The following is a 23,332-nucleotide window of genomic DNA, read 5'->3' as shown; positions in this document are numbered from 1 at the left end:
GAAGGGGAGGGGCGGATGATGTTTCCACCGAGGCAAATGGCCATCCCTTAAAATGGACGGGGTCCAGGGATTGTGATGTAACTGTCTCCGATTCCTTCAGGAATAGAGCCAGTAGGCCGCCTACGGGGACATCCGGCTGGAGGCAGTGGACCCCGGCTGTCGGCAGTTCGATAACTTGCGACTGTGGGTTCACCCGGGGCTCTTCGGGCGCTAATGGGAACTCATCGTTCCCAGCCCCGCGAATAAGCTGTTGGTCTCGACCAGCTGCCTTGCCCCGGCCCGTGCCTCTCTTGCTCCTCCCGGCGCCCTTATACCTGAAGGAAGCGGCGGCTTCCAAGCAGGTGTGGACGTCTGACCCGTGCGTTAGCGTAGGAGGGAACAATTGGAGAGGCCCGCTTACGCGGTTTTAACGCTTGGTACCTCCAACATGGCCTTATGAGTCTTTGATGGAAGTATACAATTGAGCGGCCTCTCGGACCACCTGCTGAGCCCCAGGGAAGAGGGTGGCACCCTCTTATACGGCTAAGCAAGTAGGTCTTGGCGTGTGTAAGTCAAGTATTTAGATACCGACATCCACCGCCTGCGCATGCCCATAACAGCGCACATCATCTGCGAGGCACAGCTACGAATAGCGTCCCGCGTAAGATAACTGAACTTCCGTTAGTTGCGCGGCCAACTCCGAAGAGTCGACCGGCCCCTCTCCCGCTAACTCCCTCTGTACAGCCGACAGATACGCGGAGTGTACGGACACACGGAGCTGTTGGCATGCATTATGATATTGCTCCTCGAAGCATATGTAAGCAGCCTTCAACTCCGCACCGCACGCGGGAAAAGGGGGGCAACCGCCGGCCCTGCTTGACCTTAGTCAAGTTGGGTGTCTCCGACTCTGGCATGGGCGCAGCCACCTGAGGCAGTACCTGGACAATCCTGTCCCGCACGTGCCTCTGCACCCGGCCCGATGCCGAGTCCCGGTGCCGAGGTGCCGGAGGTTCAATGGAACCCACCTGGCACCGGGCTAGGTATTCACTAGTGAAAGCCTCGGCCTCGGAAGAGGCGTCTGGCTCCGCTAGGGAAAATAGTGCACGGGCCGGCGCACGCCACCACTACGCTGGGGAGCGACCTCGAGCCAGAGCCGAAGTTCGGTCTCGGATCGTCCCCGAGACAAAGGGAACCAACCTGGCCCCGGGCTAGGTATCCACTAGTGGAAGCCTCGGCCTCGGAAGAGGCGTCTGGCTCCGCTAGGGAAAATTGTGCGTCGGTGGTGCACGGGCCGGCGCCCGCCACCACTACGCTTGGGAGCGACCTCGAGCCGGAGCCGAAGCTCGGTCTCGGATCGTCCCCGAGACAAAGGGAACCCGCCTGGCTCCGGGCTACGAATCCACTAGTGAAAGCCTCGGCCTCGGAAGAGGCGTCTGGCTCCGCTAGGGAAAATTGTGCGTCGGTAGTGCACGGGCCGGCGCCCGCCACCCCTCCGCTGGGGAGCGACCTCGAGCCGGAGCCGAAGCCCGGTCTCGGATCGTCCCCGAGATCAAGTGGCCTGCCTCAGCCGATGCCGGGCATAACACAGATCTCGAAGCCGCGTCCGGCGCCGACAATGGGGAAGGCTCAGCCCGTAGCTCCTGCCGGAGCCGAGACTTCACCTCCTCCATCATCGACGCCATCGGCGACTTAAATAACGCAGAACAGTCTGCCAAAGACAGTGCAGGAGAGGGTGCAGTGCTTACTACGGGGACCCTTGAGCCTTCTCCCCCGGCCCCCGGAGAGGGAGCGGGGGAGACAATCTCGGCAGCTTTTTTACCCTTTTTAGATGGGGAGGGGGGGATGTCTTAGTAGATCTGATATCTACCCCCGCCTTTGATAGACCTCTTTAAAGTGGAACAAGTCAACTTGTCTCTTTTGGGGGGTAAAGGCAATGTCCTCCGCCAGACATATCAGGCAGCGTTCGTGCCTGTCTTAGAACAACCCGTACACAGTTTGAAGGTCTTTGTAAACAAGACCGTAATTTCTGAGATGGGCGGGAAGGGTATTAACGTGTATCAGTGCGATATAAAGATTGGAAAGATACGTGCATAAATTGTGAAACTAGAAGCAAAGGCGTAATGTAGAATGCGATTTGTAACGCGATACTAATAGCCAATGTCGTAGCATAATTATAACACCAAAGGGGCGTGTTACGCGCTAAGGTGTAAAACCCGTAAAGAGGTAAGTGTAGTTTATAAATTAACACACCACCTTGGGTTTTGTAAAGGAAAAAAAAAAATTTTAGACCAATGCTGTATGATATAACAAAACCCCAAGCCGTTTCTTAATGGCCTTGGTGTTACATGTATCAGCCCGTGGAACTACAATATGGACGCCATTACGGCCATTTGAATTCAAAGGTACCGTGCATGTGGCGTCAATTACAACTCTATAACTTCACAATGCGAGGTATTACGCCTTTGCAATGAAAGAAATGTACCATACATACAGTTTGGTCAGCCATGGTTCTTGTCGAACGATAGATTTCTCTTATTTTGTCTTGTGTGAAAAATCAACACGTCTGTCTCTTACAGATGACATAAGGAAAATGATTTGGGTTAGAGTTGCTCCCACTGGTGTGAGGCGCCGTTGGTGGTGAGGCCTCGTAAGGGTGGTCGTATATCATACAAAAACGAAGTTTTTTGTGTGGTAACATTTTTTATTAAGGAAAATGGTTACAACTCTGTCATGTAGATTTTCTTGAGCAAGGAAAATGCAATAAGTGCCCCAAGGAGGATTTAATCAGAAAGAGAATGACAACAGCGAAGGATGTATTTCAAAACTGACAAAAGCGTAGGAAGAGACAACAAATTACAACACAAGACCAGAGCATCTTGTTTCTATACAATTTATGACTGATCTTTCAGTGTAGATTTTAAGAAAGACAATCAGTAATTTGATATTTGTTACAACTTGAAAGTCAATATGGTGAGAAAGAGAGAAACTGTAAAAATAAACCGTCATTATCTCACACTACGGGGCAGTGGTGACTTAGCATAACACCACTGCCACAGGCTAATTTGCATATCACGTGACCAGACTTTTTTCTTGCTTGTAAAAAAAAAAGCATTTTTTCAGAAATCATAATAGAATGAACTACTTCAAGTATTTGGGATCGTTCACATATTGTTTTGCATAATTATCTAGATATGCTACTACAACTGCGTCAGTGAGATGCATGACAATATATTTTCACACATCAAAGTGACCATATTGCTAACTCTCCGTTGGGCTTCGATGACAGCACGTGGAGCCGTACGACCAATGTAAACATAGGATAACTACGCAAATGGAAATAGTTTTTTATGATTTAGGATATTTTCTCAAAGAAAGTTCTATGACATATATTTATCAAGATATGTAGACTTGTCAAATATGAAACAGAAGAAAAGCATATGCAATATCTTGAATGGACTGTGTAAGATGTGACGAATCGTCACATGGCGCTGGCCTGTGGCAGAGGTACTATGCTGGTGGCATGGAACTCTGGGTAGGAGTGTCATTGTATCTGAGATATTACTTGTTAATAAATACATTATCTTCTTCTGACCTGTTTTCCTCCATCCTGACAATACTGCAGTCATTCTCGAAGCCTCCCCTTTCGTTCTGCATCCCAGTGTGGATGATGTTGCCGATGTTCTGGTCAATGTCGTTGGAGCAGAGATACTGCATGAAGTCCACTGCCTCTCTCCCTGCAGACTGGACACAGAACAACGATAGACATAGATGCATAACCCCAGTGGAATGCCAAACTACCGGTAGTCTCTTAGACCTGGATTCATTCTACATCTAATGTTTGCTTGTCTTAATGTTTGTTTGTTTGTTGTTTAATGCCGCACTCAGCAATATTCCATCTATATGACAGCGGTCTGTAAATAATCTAGTCTGGACCACACAATCTAGTGATTGACATCATGAGCATTGATCCACGCAATTAGGACACGATGACATGCATCAAGCAAGTCAGTGAGCCTGACAACAGCCTATTAGTCGCCTGTTACGACAAGCATAGTGGCCTTTTATGGCAAGCATGGGTTGCTGAAGACCTATTCTACCCCAGATCTTCATGTGTCCTTTGTCCTAATGAGTAGATGTAACCCCTCACATGGGATGTCCTGAGCTAGCCCTACTGGACCACACACAGATGCAAGGAGTACAAAGGTAGAAACACATGTGCATGTTGTGAGCTACCTTGATGACAAACTTGGCGAATGACGACATGTCAATGAGGCAGACCCTCTCCTTGCACGCCCAGTACTCGTCCTGGACGCAGTCGAACCACGTCGGCTTCCCGAATGTTCCGCGGTGGCTGATGGTGTCGGAGTCAATGTCCTCATCTGATACACAAATATACATTCAAGCATCAGATGGTTTGATTGGTTTGATTTGTTGTTTAACGCCGCACTCAGCAATATTCCAGCTATATGGCGGCGGTCTGTAAATAATCGAGTCTGGACCAGACAATCCAGTGATTAATATCATGAGCATCGATCCACGCAATTGGGATCAATGACATGCATCAACCAAGTCAGCGAGCCTGACCACCCGATCCTGTTAGTCGCCTCTTACGACAAGCATGGGTTGCTGAAGACCTATTCTACCCCAGAATCTTCATGGGTATCAAGCATCAGTAGACGCTTAGACACAACATGGATGATAGTTTCTATTCTCCTTCATTATTGATTGGTTTTGTAAATCAATGACTAATCTTAAACTTCTAAGTGCTGGGGCAGCTCTGTTATTGTGGCCAATTTCACCAAAGGGGGGTAAGCGATATTATCTCCCTTGTGTCCAGCTGTGGGTGTAATTACCTTGTCCTAGCCTGGCGAACCACACAGCTCTCTCGTAGGCCATGGTTTCCCCGAAGTACCCCCCGGCCACCTCCAGCCGCGTGTGCAGAGGGGAGGTCCGCAGCCGCCGCCCGGTGATGTACTCGATCTGTCGGGGGTAGTTGAGGGAGTACTGGGCACCTGCAGACAGAGACAATAACAACATAACCAGCATGAGCAGACAGGCCACACCCTTCCCAGCCACACCCAACCCGGCCATCATCTTAATGGCAGACTGGCCACACCCTCCCCAGCCACACCCAACCCGGCCACACCCAACCCGGCCATCATCTTAATGGCAGACAGGCCACACCCTCCCCAGCCACACCCAACCCGGCCATCATCTTAATGGCAGACAGGCCACACCCTCCCCGGCCTCAACCAACCCGGCCATCATCTTAATGGCAGACAGGCCACACCCTCCCCGGCCTCAACCAACCCGTGTAATCATCCTTGAAAAGGCAATCATAGTTTACCACGGTAATTCAAATGTGCAGAGCACAGCATATTTTCTCATTCAGTTTGTGTTAATTTTGTCAAGAACAGATCATTGTCTTTATTATCCGCTGCCAACTTTCCAGATAATTAAGGAAATTTCTCATTGAAAAAAACTGGGAATTCAATCAACAAATGATATTAAAATATGATCCATGACAAGGTGTCCGCACATCGGCGGACATGGGAAGGTCCTGCAGTGATGTACAACATGCGCCAGGGTAGGTGTGGTGAGTGGAAGCACTCTCCACCTGCGGGCTAGTCCAGTCAACATAGGGACGGAGACTTGTGAAGTTGATGATATAAGTGCTGATATTGCCAGACACCTGATACGTGGTTGTCACATTAAGCAAAGCATGCAAAACCCCTTCACCTTCATCCCGGGACTTGTACGTCTGGGAAGTGGATGCCATTACGAAGCACAGGGGTCCATGCCGACCTCCCTGGCCAGGGATAGACTTTAATTGTGTGGTAGCATTCAGAAGAAGCTGAGGGTGCCGTTGTACAAAGAGATCTTAGCATTAAGTGATCGTAACTTCCATACTTAACATAGACTTACGACAGTCATAGCGCTAAGGAAAATACAAATAATAGTCTTGTTCCAGGCACTGCCCGCATCATCATAAAGTCGGCAGCACGTTTTGTTTTAATTTCTATTTTTTTTAAAATACAAATCAGGAAATATTCTGCCAAATATTGTGATTTGCCGATCAGTACGTACATGATTAAAACAAATTATTTTAAACAAAATTGATTGAAATTTTGGATAAAAGTAAAATAATGGATTACAAACATAAATCGTGATACGCAATGAACACAATGACTTGTTGACATGCTACTTCCAGTGTTACGTGCTCACAATAATGTCTCAACGTTGGGAATAAAAGTCCAAGCTCATTGTATGTGTGTGTGTATTACGCACACACTGGTAGTCCCATACTTTATTTTACTCATCAAGGAATATATTTATGTAGGGAGGCCCAGGTTGATTGTACACCTTTTTTTTGATTACATACCAGTTTGAACAACAACAAAATAAAACACACAAAACACCACCACTATAAATTCAAAAGCCATTGCCTGAGAACCAGTTGTTTTATGTTTTTAAGCCTAAGGTTGCTTTGTACAATGGCACCCTTGGTCTGCTTCCATGTGTGATCTTGGCAGCACAGCTGTCGTCAGTGTAAGTATGGAAGAATCATCTCAGCACCAAGGCACAGGGCCATGAACTTATGTTTCTGCTCTTTTGTTGTTGTAAAATATATAATTTCATCTTGGATTTTGTGATGGACTTGTCAAACATCTGAAGATTTTTTGAATTTCAGAACTGTGGCATTCTGGCTAAAACAAGGAAATCTGGAGATGTTTTTCTTGGTTGATCGTAACTTACAATCACTTGGAAACCTAGGGGAGGTAACTCTTAAAAAGTGTGAGGCATAAGTTCCTGCTGTGAGAAGAGTCATTTGTCTCAAAGTAATTGGAGCACCGTCAGTGGCTTGTTTCTACAGATGAATATGACAGCCTGACCACTACAACTCCTTTGTTAAACTAAATCTTGGTATGCAATGAGTGAGTGAGTGAGTTGAATTAAGCCACTATGAACAGGAGTCCTGTTATATCCCGGTGTGTCAGCTTGATGTGGGAGGGACACTATGCCATGAGTGTTGTGACTTAGGCCTTGTAAGGTAATTGTAAGGCAGTTAGATGTTATAATGTCAGTCAGATAGTATTACTGATTTGGTTCATTGGGGCATGTTTAGTTTTACCCTTTGTTAGCTCAGTAAGTTGTGATATCATCTTGGCCAATATAAAGAATAACAGTGATACAATAAAGTGACAATATGAATGTCATTTCAACAGTAAGCATTACAGTGCAAGATCAGAGTTGCTTCCCACATACAGCTGGTATTGTTTCCACTGTGTCTACAATCAATTGTCTTTAGATTTCTTGCTATGTTCCATGAATGATGTACTTAAGTGACCCATAATGCCACTGACATGTGCGCCCAATCACGACATCCAAGTTATATGTGCACACACATTTCCCAGATTTTATCACACACATTTCCCCAGTAATATTACACATATTTCCCCAGTTATATCACACACAGTTCCCCACACACAGTTCCCCAGTTATATCACACACATCTCCCAGTTATATCACACACATTTCCCCAGTTATATCACACACATCTCCCAGTTATATCACACACAGTTCCCCAGTTATATCACACACATTTCCCCAGTTATATCACACACAGTTCCATAGTTATATCACAAACATTTCCCCAGTTATATCACACACATCTCCCAGTTATATCACACACAGTTCCCCAGTTATATCACACACAGTTCCCCAGTTATATCACACACAGTTCCCCAGTCTGCTACAGCACTACCTATGCCCAACACAGAGTGTACTGCTGTTCGGGCTGTGTTGGCTGTGAAGCTTTAGTAAATACAGAGAGGAAGAGATGGATTCTTGTCACAATGCATTCAATGAATCTATTTTTAGCAGTAAATATTCCCTGAAAGCCCTTCATATGCCTGCTATCTTCATACACTACAGGGTAATGAATTTTGGATTTAGAAGTCAGAAAATAAAATATCAAAAACTTTGCAAATCTGATCTTGCAGCTTTAATGCAGACAGTGCTTTCCCTTACGTTCGTCACATCCTGAAAATGCACAGAGCAGATCTATTAGCCTCAAGTTATCATTTCACAAAGCCTTTTGGTATACATAGAGTCAAATTCTCTGCTTCAGCATAATACTGGTATAGCAGTTTGTAAGGAGTGGCAAGCAAGGGCAGCATATGTCAGGATATGCTTGAAACATTGTCCCTCCAAAAAGGATGGACATGAAATACTTTACCGTACAGGTAGGCACAATTCAGTCATAAATTACATTATTTCAAAACGTGATTTGCGTTGGTAATAAATTGCCAACAACAATGGTCAAATGGGTACTGACTTATTCTTATTTGTAATTTTACCACTAAAACCTTCTGAACTCTTACAAGAATGAAGGTTCTAGGTTAAATCCCGATTGTCATGGCAGTCCTTTGTTCACAGTAGACTATGGCTGTGTACTGCAACAATATGGAACAAGGATGTTATACCTAGAACTTCCTTGACTCGGTCTCGCAGGAACCGCTTGTTGTTATGGAGACCAGCAAAGCGTCGGACATCGTGTGCCCACAGGTCAATGCTGGGCTCCCCGTCCAGGATCCACTCTGCCATGTACTTGCCAATACCCCCAGCTCCAGCAATCCCCCGGGAGTTCATCCCTGCTGCCACGAAGTAATTGGCAACCTGAAACATGCAGTCAACACGCCAGTCAAAACGTCGGTCAAAACCCCAGTCACCACGTCGGTCAACATGTCGGTCAACATCCCAGTCAACACGTCGGTCAACATCAACACGCCAGTCAACACGTCAGTCAACATCCCAGTCAACACGTCGGGTCAACATCAACACGCCAGTTAACACGTCGGTCAACACCCCAGTCAACACGTCGATCAACATCAACACATCAGTCAACACGTCGGTCAACATCAACACGCTAGTCAACACCCCAGTCAACACCCCAGTCAACACCCCAGTCAACACGTCGATCAACATCAACACATCAGTCAACACATCGGTCAACACGTCGGTCAACATCCCAGCCAACAAATCGATCAACATCAACACATCAGTCAACACGTCGGTCAACATCAACACGCTAGTCAACACCCCAGTCAACACCCCAGTCAACACGTCGATCAACATCAACACATCAGTCAACACATCGGTCAACACGTCGGTCAACATCCCAGCCAACAAATCGATCAACATCAACACATCAGTCAACACGTCGGTCAACATCAACACGCTAGTCAACACCCCAGTCAACACCCCAGTCAACACGTCGATCAACATCAACACATCAGTCAACACATCGGTCAACACGTCGGGTCAACATCAACACACCAGTCAACACGTCGGTCAACATCCCAGCCAACAAATCGATCAACATCAACATGCCAGTCAACACGTCGGTCAACACGTCAGTCAACACGTGGGTCAACACGTCGGTCAACACGCCAGTAAACACACCAGTCAACACGTCAATCAGCAAGCCAGTCAACTTCAATACGCAAGTCAACACGCGAGGTGCACACCATGTTACAGTCAGTGTGTCCGTTACCTCAGCTGACTCTCCCAGGATCCAGTTGGAGTCGGGTGTGAAACTCTCGGGGCCGTTGATCATCTGCCTCACCTCCGCCGTCTCCATGCAGGGAATCCGGTGCAGGATCTCATCCAGCAGGACCTCTACACGCAACACAGGAACACGGATGTTACATACAGGAACACAGAATACATGACACTTGTTTATGGAAACCAACTTCTTTTATTCTTTGTACCACGGTTCAGGGCTACTTCCTGCTCCTTATCAGGTGAATGCTTTGTAATTGCATAGAGTACCATACATATATATAAATCATGACATCTACACAACACATACTAAGCATCATCTGATGAAGGAGCAGAAATAGCTCTGAAACAGATATCCCATCTCGTTTAGAGCAATATTTAATGCAGTCCGGGAAACATTAATTGTGTCTTTAATTTCCTCCCAAAATGTACAAAAAGTCTGGGGTCCCTTCTGCTCATAAAGCTTGTATACTGCAGGCCTGATCACCTGTCTAATATCATTTCACGTCCCGGTTCTGTTTTTGAGACCGCCCCTATGTATTGTTGTCGTATTTATCATGAAGTAGATGTGTTGGTATGAATTGAAAACCCCATAAGAGGGATTGGATGTTTCGTGAAGACTACATTATTATCATTATAATGGAGTCACGTGCACATATGTCATTAGTCCGTTTTAGACTGCCATCATCGGACTTAGAATAAATCTGAATCTGAGTGATGCATCAATTTGGAGAGATGGTATTTCAGCCCCAGTATAGTGACATATAGACATGATAGAGTGGGGTGTTGGATTGTAAATAAATCATTATTCCTGTGGACGGGAGCTACTCACGGAAGTGGTCCCAATCCTCCGGCAGCAGCTGGAACTCAAACTTGTCTGGGATACCGTGAGTGAACACAGGCTTGGCCACCGGCTCGAACCCCCCGGCCAGAATCCCCCCATTCCACTCCCGGAAGTAGGTGTAGCCGTCATAGTCCCGAATAACTGAAACAGGGAAGACTGGATGCAGACACAGACATACCAGCAGGGGTAGTCGCAACTGGTATCTCATGAAGGAGTACAGCCCTAGTTTCAAAACATCACGGTCAATTACAAGGAAAAAACAAAACAAATTGTGACCCACAAGGAGAAAAGGCAGTTTATGGATGCTAGGAACTGTGCTACGACGTCATACAGACGTTGGACGTCAACTTACATAAGTGAAGATTGATATGTGTGATGTCATGTATCTCTGTCATAAATAGGAATTGAAGCTTGTGTAATGCTGTAGTTTTATAATATAATGAAAAGTCAAAATTGATGTTTCACCCATAAGGTCCCTTATCTCATGGTTGGTCACATTCGTGTTTCAGGAAACGTTTTTAATTCAGCAATTCAAAACTACTAGATATATTTTGGTTGGGCTTCTGTTTATAAGCCAATAGTAGTGTTTACAGAGCAACAATCAAGTTTTCATGTATGGTATTGTATAAGGTATCGTGACTTTACTATCGACATATACGTACCTGGCATGTCATTGGGTACGCCTTCAATAGACTTGGTGACAATGTAGCGAGCTTACTACAGAGATATACGTACTTGGCATGTCGTTGGGTACGCCTTCAATAGGCTTGGTGACGATGTAGTGACCTTACTATCAAGATATACGTACCTGGCATGTCGTTGGGTACGCCTTCAATAGGCTTGGTGACGATGTAGTAGTGTTCACAGGAGTGCAGGGGGACCTTTACCTCCGGGGACGACTTCTTGCCAACCTCGCGAGCCCACTGCAGCAGACACCAGTCATCATTTAGTTCCTACTCATAACCTGCTGAGCATTCAGCTGCAACATCATCCTCACTGGACGTTCACACCACCTGGTGATGCTAGCAGCTACATTTACAATAAGTGTGTATTGCATGTCAGTCTCTGCATCTGCACCTTAAGGGGGCTGTCGGGTAGCCTGCTCGTTGAAGTGTTCGCTCGTCACGCCGAAGACCTTGGTTCGATTTCTGACATATGTTTGAAGCCCAATTCTGGTGTCCCCCACCGTGATATTGCTGGAATATTGCTATACGCGGCGTAAAACCAAACACACTCACTTACCACACCACCTACCTGTCCTCCACAGTTCACAAAGTATTCACAGTTGATTGTGCCAAGGGACGTTTCCACAGCATAGACTTGGTCATTCTTGGTGAGAATTCTGTCGAGTTGCACACCCTCCAGCACCCTCACACCTGGAACACAACACCAGGGTACTGAAGCTCACCTTCCTACAGGACCCTACATTGTACAGAAATATACCTGATCAATCACAGTGTCCACTTCATGCAGGCAACGACCCTGGAGGGGATTCCCAGAAAGAACAGTTGATCTGTCAGAAGCAACCACATGATCGTGACGATTGTCCAGACGGCAACATATGTTGCACACAATAAAGATAATATCATCCACTGATTTATTTCCCTGACTCAAACATATATCTGTTAATAAACAAATTATCAAAAAAGAATATTTTTTTTAAATATTGGTTGCCATGATACAGCTGGAATATTGCTAATTGTGCTATAAACAATAGAAAAAAACTATTTGGATACAATTCCTTTATATTTCCAAGCTTCTAAACAGGCTACACATTATCATACTGCTCTAGGTATTATTCTGGCTCGTTCATACTGTTCCAGGTATTGTTCTAGCTGGGTCATACTGCTCTAGGTATTGTTCTAGCTTGGTCATACTGCTCTAGGTATTGTTCTAGCTGGGTCATACTGCTCTAGGTATTGTTCTAGCTGGGTCATACTGCTCTAGGTATTGTTCTAGCTGGGTCATACTGCTCTAGGTATTGTTCTAGCTGGGTCATACTGCTCTAGGTATTGTTCTAGCTTGGTCATACTGCTCTAGGTATTGTTCTGGCTGGGTCATACTGCTCTAGGTATTGTTCTAGCTGGGTCATACTGCTCTAGGTATTGTTCTAGCTGGGTCATACTGCTCTAGGTATTGTTCTAGCTTGGTCATACTGCTCTAGGTATTGTTCTGGCTTGGTCATACTGCTCTAGGTATTGTTCTAGCTGGGTCATACTGTTCCAGGTATTGTTCTAGCTGGGTCATACTGTTCCAGGTATTGTTCTAGCTTGGTCATACTGCTCTAGGTATTGTTCTAGCTGGGTCATACTGCTCTAGGTATTGTTCTAGCTGGGTCATACTGCTCTAGGTATTGTTCTAGCTTGGTCATACTGCTCTAGGTATTGTTCTGGCTGGGTCATACTGCTCTAGGTATTGTTCTAGCTGGGTCATACTGCTCTAGGTATTGTTCTAGCTGGGTCATACTGCTCTAGGTATTGTTCTAGCTTGGTCATACTGCTCTAGGTATTGTTCTGGCTTGGTCATACTGCTCTAGGTATTGTTCTAGCTGGGTCATACTGTTCCAGGTATTGTTCTAGCTGGGTCATACTGTTCCAGGTATTGTTCTAGCTTGGTCATACTGCTCTAGGTATTGTTCTAGCTGGGTCATACTGCTCTAGGTATTGTTCTAGCTGGGTCATACTGCTCTAGGTATTGTTCTAGCTGGGTCATACTGCTCTAGGTATTGTTCTAGCTGGGTCATACTGCTCTAGGTATTGTTCTAGCTGGGTCATACTGCTCTAGGTATTGTTCTAGCTGGGTCATACTGCTCTAGGTATTGTTCTGGCTGGGTCATACTGCTCTAGGTATTGTTCTAGCTGGGTCATACTGCTCTAGGTATTGTTCTAGCTGGGTCATACTGCTCTAGGTATTGTTCTAGCTTGGTCATACTGTTCAAGGTATTGTTCTAGCTGGGTCATACTGCTCTAGGTATTGTTCTAGCTGGGTCATACTGCTCTAGGTATTGTTCTAGCTGGGTCATACTGTTCTAGGTATTGTTCTAGCTGGGTCATACTGCTCTAGGTATTGTTCTAGCTGGGTCATACTGCTCTAGGTATTGTTCTAGCTGGGTCATACTGCTCTAGGTATTGTTCTAGCTGGGTCATACTGCTCTAGGTATTGTTCTAGCTGGGTCATACTGCTCTAGGTATTGTTCTAGCTGGGTCATACTGCTCTAGGTATTGTTCTAGCTGGGTCATATTGTTCCAGGTATTGTTCTAGCTGGGTCATACTGCTCTAGGTATTGTTCTAGCTGGGTCATACTGCTCTAGGTATTGTTCTAGCTGGGTCATACTGCTCTAGGTATTGTTCTAGCTGGGTCATACTGCTCTAGGTATTGTTCTAGCTGGGTCATACTGCTCTAGGTATTGTTCTAGCTGGGTCATACTGCTCTAGGTATTGTTCTAGCTGGGTCATACTGCTCTAGGTATTGTTCTAGCTGGGTCATACTGCTCTAGGTATTGTTCTAGCTGGGTCATACTGCTCTAGGTATTGTTCTAGCTGGGTCATACTGCTCTAGGTATTGTTCTAGCTGGGTCATACTGCTCTAGGTATTGTTCTAGCTGGGTCATACTGCTCTAGGTATTGTTCTAGCTGGGTCATATTGTTCCAGGTATTGTTCTAGCTGGGTCATACTGCTCTAGGTATTGTTCTAGCTGGGTCATACTGCTCTAGGTATTGTTCTAGCTGGGTCATACTGCTCTAGGTATTGTTCTAGCTGGGACATACTGCACTAGGTATTGTTCTAGCTGGGTCATACTGCTCTAGGTATTGTTCTAGCTGGGTCATACTGCTCTAGGTATTGTTCTAGCTGGGACATACTGCTCTAGGTATTGTTCTAGCTGGGTCATACTGCTCTAGGTATTGTTCTAGCTGGGTCATACTGCTCTAGGTATTGTTCTGGCTGGGTCATACTGCTCTAGGTATTGTTCTAGCTGGGTCATACTGCTCTAGGTATTGTTCTAGCTGGGTCATACTGCTCTAGGTATTGTTCTAGCTGGGTCATACTGCTCTAGGTATTGTTCTAGCTGGGTCATACTGCTCTAGGTATTGTTCTAGTTAGGTCATGTCAGGAGCAATAATGGTGAATGAGGCTTGGGTTCACATGTTGATCAGTGAACTTGAACCTGCATGACCAGTAGAGATGGAGCAGGACAAATATTACAGGGTTCAAAGTTACCATAAGTCTGATAGTCTTAGACTAGCAATTTTTGAGGACTAGTGACATTTCCATGACGACTACCACTTTTACCATGAGGTAGATGGCAACTGTGTAGCAGATCATTATTGTAGACTAGCAAACATGGTGAAAATAAACATTAATTTCTAACTCTGTAAACATTGTGTCTCAGTTTAAACTGTCACCAACCTTTCTGTTTTGCCAGTCCACTCATCACCATGGCAACATCTGGGGCTGTGGTGACGCCATCTTCTGGGATGTACAAGCCTCCCTACACAGAACCAGCCACTAGTTACTTCCCCTTGCATGGCTAACATTCTATACATGTACACTAAGTGATGTTCTACTGGTTACCTGAAAACCTTCAGTTAGTTATACTGGGTATGATTGTTATAAATTGGCACTTGTCCAATAGTGCTTGCCAAACTGCATAGTTAAGCTATCATAAGGACTAGTAGAAATTTGCTATAACTATAAGAACTCGTGGACGAAAAATGTTAGTTTCTAGTGCTGGAGATAATTTCTGGATATCCATTTATCATAAACCTGTCATTAAACATCCAGAATTAGTGTGGTAACAGCATCTTGTAGGCTTCATCGGGAAGGCATTGCCGCCATATGGACTGTAAGGTGATGCAGACATTTGGTGTGAATGGGATCATTATAGGCACCGATCTTGGCCAGCAGGTGGCGTCTTAGCTGACTTGGTCAGCACATCCTGGTGTACAATGAGTTTGAGACCTGAGAGGTCCAGGTTAGAATAGGTCTTCAGCAACCCATGCTTGCCATAAGAGGCGACTAAGGTGATCAGGTGGTGAGGCCAGCTGACTTGGTTGATGCATGTCATCATATCCCAATAGCGTAGATTGATGTTCATGATGTCAATCACTGAATTGTCTGTTCAAGACTCGATTATTTACAGACCGCCATCATACAGCTGGAATATTGTTGATTCCGGTGTTAAACAAACAAACAAACAATGAGTTGAACTCCCTTAAAGGAGTTGAAATTACAAGGAAGATCTCACCACTAAGTCATCATGGCGGACAAGGGGGTTGAGGTCGCTGATCTCTGATGGGCTCACAATGTGGGATTCCACTCCACCGTATCTGTTCAGGGAGAAAATGAGTGTCATGGCTATTTTATTATACTCCGATACAATATCTCTCTGCGTGAACATCTGACAACCCATCATCAGAAGGTGGTTTCAGATGGCCCTGATTGAACTCCCCAATCTAAATGAAGGATGTGTTAGGGGGTGGGGGGTTTTGGATTTTGGAGCTTTTCAGACATTAACTTTTTTAAACAGATTGGTTTAATTTCTTCACCACCTTGCTGCTATTTATAAAAGAAAACCAACACAGAGCGTGGTCCATGGGAGTAGGAGACATGGTGTTGAATCAATACAGACAAGTATCGTATTGAAAAACAAGAGTCATCAGAAAGATGACATATCCCCCCGGCAGCTGTCTGTAAAGTAACCACTAGTAAATGTGCAATTCTGTATGTAATGAGTCAACAGTTGAATGTTCTTTAAGAAGCATACTTTGTTTACCCACTGAATGGTTTTCAAATTCTGGCCCCGAAACAACCCGTTCCCCAATGGAGTCTAGGTCCAACTTCTTTCCATAAAAATTGTAAAAAATAAAAATTTGTAAAAATAAATATATCAAAAGGCACCACTTCAGTATGTGCCTGATAGCTTTGCCAAGTTTTTATCAAATACACTGAATGGTTTTGGAATTCTGCCCCGGAAAAGGAAATGATTACGGACGGAGAGACGGATGGAAGGACGGAAGAACGGACGGAGAGACAGACTGGCTGATCGCTATATCCCCCCGCATTATATGCCGGGCGGATAAAAATATGTGATTTTAATAAGAAAGTATTAAAGAAGGATGGGAAGTAAAAGGAACAAAACCCTTTCCATATTCATAGAAAAAACAGAGTCCATTGTACGATTCTGACAGTATTATAAGCATGTGTTTATGAATCACTATCAAATAGTGATGACACCAGGTGTTCACACAAAGGTGAGTGCATCGCCCCATCAGTGGCACCCATCACAAACACATGCAAAGGCAAGTCAACTGTTCACCTGAAATAACACAGGAACATATGGTACAAGTCAAAATAGGGAATTGCAATGGACATAAATGTTGTCACTGATGAATCAGTTTGGAAATGTCCTCGAAACATGATGTTTGGTGATCAGCCTTCCGACATGGTCATGTTGCCAGCAGTCCATCTCACCTGCTGGTGGCTTGTTTCCGCCGCAGGTCTGTCATTCGGTCTTTGGTCCGAGCCAGGGAGATGCTGCCACACTGTTTCCATCCTGCAGGAAACACAAGCAGGTTACCATGGTAACAGTATGTACAATGAGGCACCAAACCCCAGCCAAATAACTAATATTTGTTTTCTTCTATTTAGTATCTTCCAGTGTTTGATGCTGTCTGGCCTCCATGGTCTAGTGGGGGTTCTATCGCAAGACACGTCATTCCAAATGATGTTAAAAGGTGAAACTTGTTGTTACGCTGCCTGGTGTTCAGCATTAAGGGGCTAAAACAAGGACTGGTCGTCTCGGAGTCAGGAATACAGTGTCTGAGTGGGGTATTCATGTTAAAATGCGGGATGGTATCTCAGTCGGCTAGCACCATAAAATCGGCATTAGTCCGGACTAGTACAAGCTGACACACACACACACACACACACACGCACACACACACGCACATGTAGCTATATAAGTAGGGCTGGGATGATACACCAACAGTGCGATCCAATACGTATCACGATACCTTGCTCACGATCCGATACTTATCACGTTATTTGTATGTGCTCGTATCTGTAGTGCATAACCCATATTAGACAGGATGGCCAAATACCCGGCACACTAATGATTAACTGTTGGCAGTGTCATTATGAAAATATTTACTTTTTCACTAATAATTTTCACAACTAATTAGTGTTTGGTGTAACATTCATTAATGAATACATTTAAGGTAAGAATCGATACTTTTTACTTCGTGTGCAACTGTGATCGATAGAGCAGTATTGATCCGGGGTAGAAAAGGTCTCCAGCAACCTATGCTTGCCGTAAGAGGCGACTATGCTTGTCGTAAGAGGCGACTAACGGGATCGGATGGTCAGACTCGCTGACTTGGTTGATGCATGTCATCGTATCCCAATTGTGTGGATCGATGCTCATGATGTCAATGACTGGATTGTCTGGTCCAGACTTGATTATTTAGGACTGCCATCATATAGCTGGAATATTCCTGAGTCCAGCGTTTAAACAAAAAACAAACACACAAAACTTGTACTGGGAAGTGAAATATCGCGATCCACCAATGCATCGGTGTATCATCCCACCACTATATATGAGTGCAGTAATCTTGGACGTGACAATAATCTCCACTTAACATCACTCCACTTACCCATGCCATGACCCTCGGCCTCCAACTTCCTGTACAGACTCCGGCTGTAGTTGACCAGCTTGGTGTCCGTCACGCTGGACCGAACACAGCCAATCAGACCCACCGAGTGCCACGTTGTTCCACATGTCAATCTGTGCACACAATAATGGGTATTGTATTCGAATATTTACCATCATCATCAATAAATGGGAAAGTGAAGTGTCAAATTCATAAGATTTCTATACAAAGTCATATTGAAATGTTTTCCATCAAGTCTTACGAAATCATTCATTGAATCAAGGAACAGGGTGCCAACATTATAACTTATAAAAGGGTTCTTTATTCTTCTTGATCATGTTGATTACAAAAAGCATGACCTCCTTCATTAAATGAATAGCGGCAGTCGTCATTCCTGCTGCCCACTCCTCCTACTGGTAGTTTACCACTACTGAGTTGTCTCCCCTTGTTAGAATTTATCGTCAGCAACCAAATGGAGGCAACTAATTGGATAGTCAGACTCGGTGACCTTGTTGATAGTGTTTCATTGTACCCCTATGGCAAAGACCGTTGCTCATATTATCAATCACTGGTTTGTCTGGTTTCCAAACAGAGACACAGACACACACACACAGACATGCAGACACAGACACAGACACAGACACGCAGACACAGACACAGACACAGACACACACACACACACACACACTGTTATCCCAGACGTGAAGACAGCTATATAAAGCAACCCTTCTTACAACGTTCCTATCACTTGCGAGGCCTCGAGAAGAAACCCAGTCATTGTAAACACCGCGAACACAACAGCCTCATGTACCTCATGGCAATGAATCAACAAAACAATGAGTCTATTTAACTTCCTGTTACAGAAAATAGTTCCATCTGCTTGTTATATAAGTGTCCAGGGATCCGGGAAGAGCATTATGTTTAAAGTTAAAGATCTAGGGCACCCATCAATTCACATACCGTAGGAGAAGACATCAAGGGCACGTGGACAATACAAACTGTATTCACCATATTAAATGTTAGCTTAATTCGCAACCCCTCCTTGACCACCTTCTAGATCAATCTGTAAGTAATCTTTACAAGCATCCCTTTTAAGGACGACAATGTATGCTTCGGTCCACATCTCTAGTGTATTTCACAGATGTTTGTCCAGAAAACAGAAGCAGAGAAAAGGTACATAATCTCCTTGTAACTATTATAGGACAAGTATAAATTTCATAGACGTTTGAACTAAGTTTGTCACTACCGCTCAACCTTGGAACCTTTTTTGTTTATAGTTTAATAAGTGCCACCTTTCGTCAATTTTCTGATCACCCAGGGCACTTATTACGGAGAATACAGTAATTTCTGAGATAACATCCAGTGGACATCTGGAGGTCAAACCTTTTGTTGACTGCCAGGATATGCAACCTCCTTTTGACAAATGGCTGCTGACATTGATGTAGTAGTCTTAAAATACTCTATAAACATCCACAGATGGTCTCTGGAGCCCACTGATGGCCAGAACAGGGATCTTCTCCTACACATACTCTATAAACATCCACAGATGGTCTCTGGAGCCCACTGATGGCCAGAACAGGGATCTTCTCCAACACATACTCTATAAACATCCACAGATGGTCTCTGGAGCCCACTGATGGCCAGAACTGGGATCTCCTCCTACACACACTCTATATACATCCACAGATGGTCTCTGGAGCCCACTGATGGCCAGAACACGGATCTCCTCCTACACATACTCTATATACATCCACAGATGGTCTCTGGAGCCCACTGATGGCCAGAACTGGGATCTCCTCCTACACACACTCTATATACATCCTCAGTTGGTCTCTGGAGCCCACTGATGGCCAGAACAGGGATCTTTTCCTACACATACTCTATATACATCCACAGATGGTCTCTGGAGCCCACTGATGGCCAGACTGGGATCTCCTCCTACACACACTCTATATACATCCTCAGTTGGTCTCTGGAGCCATCCGATGGCCAGAACAGGGATCTCCTCCTACATATACTCTCCACAAAACAGATCCACAAATGGTTTAGAGACATTCAGTATTTTATCCCATGTTCTTCACACTGGATATAGATAGTTTTCCCTTGATATTTAATTAGGAGATAAACCTGCTGCATTTTCAATAGGTTACTGTGCTAAATCTAACATTTGATACCCCATACTGTGCATTCTGTTCCACATTCAATTTTGCGGCGTTAATTCTACAAGAGGCTAACTACAATGAGGCAGCAGTAGAATCTAACATTTTTTGTCCACTTATAGCAAACAGATAAAAGTGGCAAATTTCTACTAGTCACTATGATACCTTATTTATTGGGCAGTTTGGCCAGGACTATAGGACCAGTGCCAGTTTTTAACGCTGTGAGGTGTATTAATTGTCTACCGTATTTCCTCTATCAGGCGCCAGGGCTTCTATTTATTTCGGACAAGCCTTTGACCCGGCGTCGATTGGAGGCCCCGCTTCTATTTATACATATCGTGGAGTTACCGGAAGAGAAAGGGAGTCCTCATTATGTAAATTAGGTCCCAAAAAGAGATAATTAATTGTATCAATTTATCGTCTATTAGAGGCCTGGCTTCTATTTTTTGCACTGAACAATTGACCAGGCTTCTATTAATAAATAAAGACAGCCAAATGTGCCTCATTCTGTTGATTGGTCTGTCAGCTGTACGTGCAGCTTCGTCATGTGTCTACTCTGGCTGTTCAGCATGATCACAGATGGTCCTGTCATAAACTTCAAGTCTACATTTTGTGTACAAGTTTATTGATCTAAACCATGAATATGTTGCCAAAAATCAATAAATAGGAAGTCCCTGTAATTATTGATGTTACATATAGTCAACACATTATACTTTTACAGATGTTTTTTTGTGCCAGCTTGGTGGTCAGGTTCACTGAATTGGTTGATGTGTGTCATCGTATCCCAATTGCGTAGATCAATACTCATGATATCATCCACTGGATTGTCTCGGCCAGACACGATTATTTGTTCGCAGACATATAGCTGGAATATTGCTGAGTGGGGCTTTAAACAAGAAACAAACAAACATCAAGCATGTAATAACCTAAATATATGACATGACACATCCTTCAGTGTGCATGCATGCAGAATGAACTCAGAGCCCACAGGTTGGAATTCGAGCTTATACAGCAGACCTGTACAATACTGACAGAGTCGGTACACTACTTTCAGCCAAGGAGAAAACAGCTATACTATCTATTGTAAACCATATTCAGGCAACAAGACATGTGATGGATGAATATATAAAGATAATAAATATGACTGCAACACGAGCATGCCACGCCTTCGTGAGGGATGACCTGGCAGTGCATCGCAATCCATCAAGTTGTGTGTGACACTGTAATCATGCTTGGGCAAACCATCCCAGCAAGGTGGACACCTCCATGTTTGTCTGCTTCTAATCCTGTGTCTTGGACCAGGCGACAATGAGTGAGATGGGTTCTACGCAGCGTTTTTAGCACAGTGGGAAACCAGAAATGAACTTTTGTACCCATTTTGAGAATCGAACCGGGGCATTCAGCATAACGGGTGAATACTTTAATCACTCTCTGACCATGCATCAACATTGTGGGCTCGGTGTTTGAATCTGTGTCACAAGTATACCTAGAGAAGACAGATCGGAAACATCCGGGATTCGAACCCAATCTCCCAGAGTGAAGCACCTAATCACCAGCACAAAAAGTCAGTGATGCTGACAGTATAAGAAACTTGAACCCTGCATGTCCATGAGATCCTGGTAAATAAAGGGACACAACTCTGCACTACTTCATGTTGATTACAAAAAGCATGACCTCCTTCAATAAATGAATAGCGGCAGTCGTCATTCCTGCTGCCCACTCCTCCTACTGGTAGTTTACCACTACTGAGTTGTCTCCCCTTGTTAGAATTTATCGTCAGCAACCAAATGGAGGCAACTAAATGGATAGTCAGACTCGGTGACCTTGTTGATAGTGTTTCATTGTACCCCTATGGCAAAGACCGTTGCTCATATTATCAATCACTGGTTTGTCTGGTTTCGAAACACAGACACAGACACACACACACAGAAAGGCAGACACAGACACATACACAGACACACACAGACACACACACACAGACACACACACACACACACACACACACACACACACACACACACACACACACACACACACACACACACACACACACACTGTTATCCCAGACGTGAAGACAGCTAGATAAAGCAACCCTTCTTACAACGTTCCTATCACTTGCGAGGCCTCGAGAAGAAACCCAGTCATTGTAAACACAGCGAACACAACAGCCTCATGTACCTCATGGCAATGAATCAACAAAACAATGAGTCTATTTAACTTCCTGTTACAGAAAATAGTTCCATCTGCTTGTTATATAAGTGTCCAGGGATCCGGGAAAAGCATTATGTTTAAAGTTAAAGATCTAGGGCACCCATCAATTCACATACCGTAGGAGAAGACATCAAGGGCACGTGGACAACACAAACTGTATTCACCATATGAAATGTTAGCTTAATTCATAACCCCTCCTTGACCACCTTCTAGATCAATCTGTAAGTAATCTTTACATGCATCCCTTTTAAGGCCGACAATGTATGCTTCGGTCCACATCTCTAGTGTATTTCACAGATGTTTGTCCAGAAAACAGAAGCAGAGAAAAGGTACACAATCTCCTTGTAACTATTATAGGACAAGTATAAGTTTCATAGACGTTTGAACTAAGTTTGTCACTACCGCTCAACCTTTGAACCTTTTTTGTTTATAGTTTAATAAGTGCCACCTTTCGTCAATTTTCTGATCACCCAGGGCACTTATTACGGAGAATCCAGTAATTTCTGAGATAACATCCAGTGGACATCTGGAGGTCAAACCTTTTGTTGACTGCCAGGATATGCAACCTCCTTTTGACAAATGGCTGCTGACATTGATGTAGTAGTCTTAAAATACTCTATAAACATCCACAGATGGTCTCTGGAGCCCACTGATGGCCAGAACAGGGATCTTCTCCTACACATACTCTATAAACATCCACAGATGGTCTCTGGAGCCCACTGATGGCCAGAACAGGGATCTTCTCCTACACATACTCTATAAACATCCACAGATGGTCTCTGGAGCCCACTGATGGCCAGAACTGGGATCTTCTCCTACACATACTCTATATACATCCACAGATGGTCTCTGGAGCCCACTGATGGCCAGAACTGGGATCTTCTCCTACATATACTCTATATACATCCACAGATGGTCTCTGGAG

At 44.5% G+C, this 23,332-nt stretch overlaps 1 protein-coding gene across 3 annotated transcripts in view; it reads right to left on the bottom strand.

Moving 5' to 3' along the window:
* LOC139453955 (pyruvate dehydrogenase phosphatase regulatory subunit, mitochondrial-like) overlaps nt 1-23,332 on the bottom strand; it is a 64,794-nt gene that overhangs the window by 8,286 nt on the left and 33,176 nt on the right. For all 3 annotated transcript variants that reach the window (XM_071235402.1, XM_071235403.1, XM_071235404.1), the window contains exons 3-14: nt 18,041-18,171; nt 16,860-16,941; nt 15,634-15,715; nt 14,796-14,877; nt 11,642-11,763; nt 11,196-11,310; nt 10,376-10,528; nt 9,536-9,660; nt 8,466-8,658; nt 4,833-4,991; nt 4,213-4,358; nt 3,572-3,720 (exon numbers count right to left, since the gene is read on the bottom strand). In XM_071235402.1, the coding sequence (XP_071091503.1) occupies nt 3,572-3,720; nt 4,213-4,358; nt 4,833-4,991; nt 8,466-8,658; nt 9,536-9,660; nt 10,376-10,528; nt 11,196-11,310; nt 11,642-11,763; nt 14,796-14,877; nt 15,634-15,715; nt 16,860-16,941; nt 18,041-18,171 (1,539 nt within the window). The remainder of the gene's footprint in view (nt 1-3,571; nt 3,721-4,212; nt 4,359-4,832; nt 4,992-8,465; nt 8,659-9,535; nt 9,661-10,375; nt 10,529-11,195; nt 11,311-11,641; nt 11,764-14,795; nt 14,878-15,633; nt 15,716-16,859; nt 16,942-18,040; nt 18,172-23,332) is intronic.

The sequence above is a fragment of the Haliotis cracherodii genome, unplaced genomic scaffold (assembly GCF_022045235.1).
Source record: "Haliotis cracherodii isolate W230 unplaced genomic scaffold, xgHalCrac1.p SCAF_10, whole genome shotgun sequence".
Lineage (NCBI taxonomy): Eukaryota > Metazoa > Mollusca > Gastropoda > Lepetellida > Haliotidae > Haliotis > Haliotis cracherodii.
The sequence above is the reverse complement of the archived record's forward strand: the minus strand, read 5'-3'. Positions and strand labels throughout refer to the sequence as shown.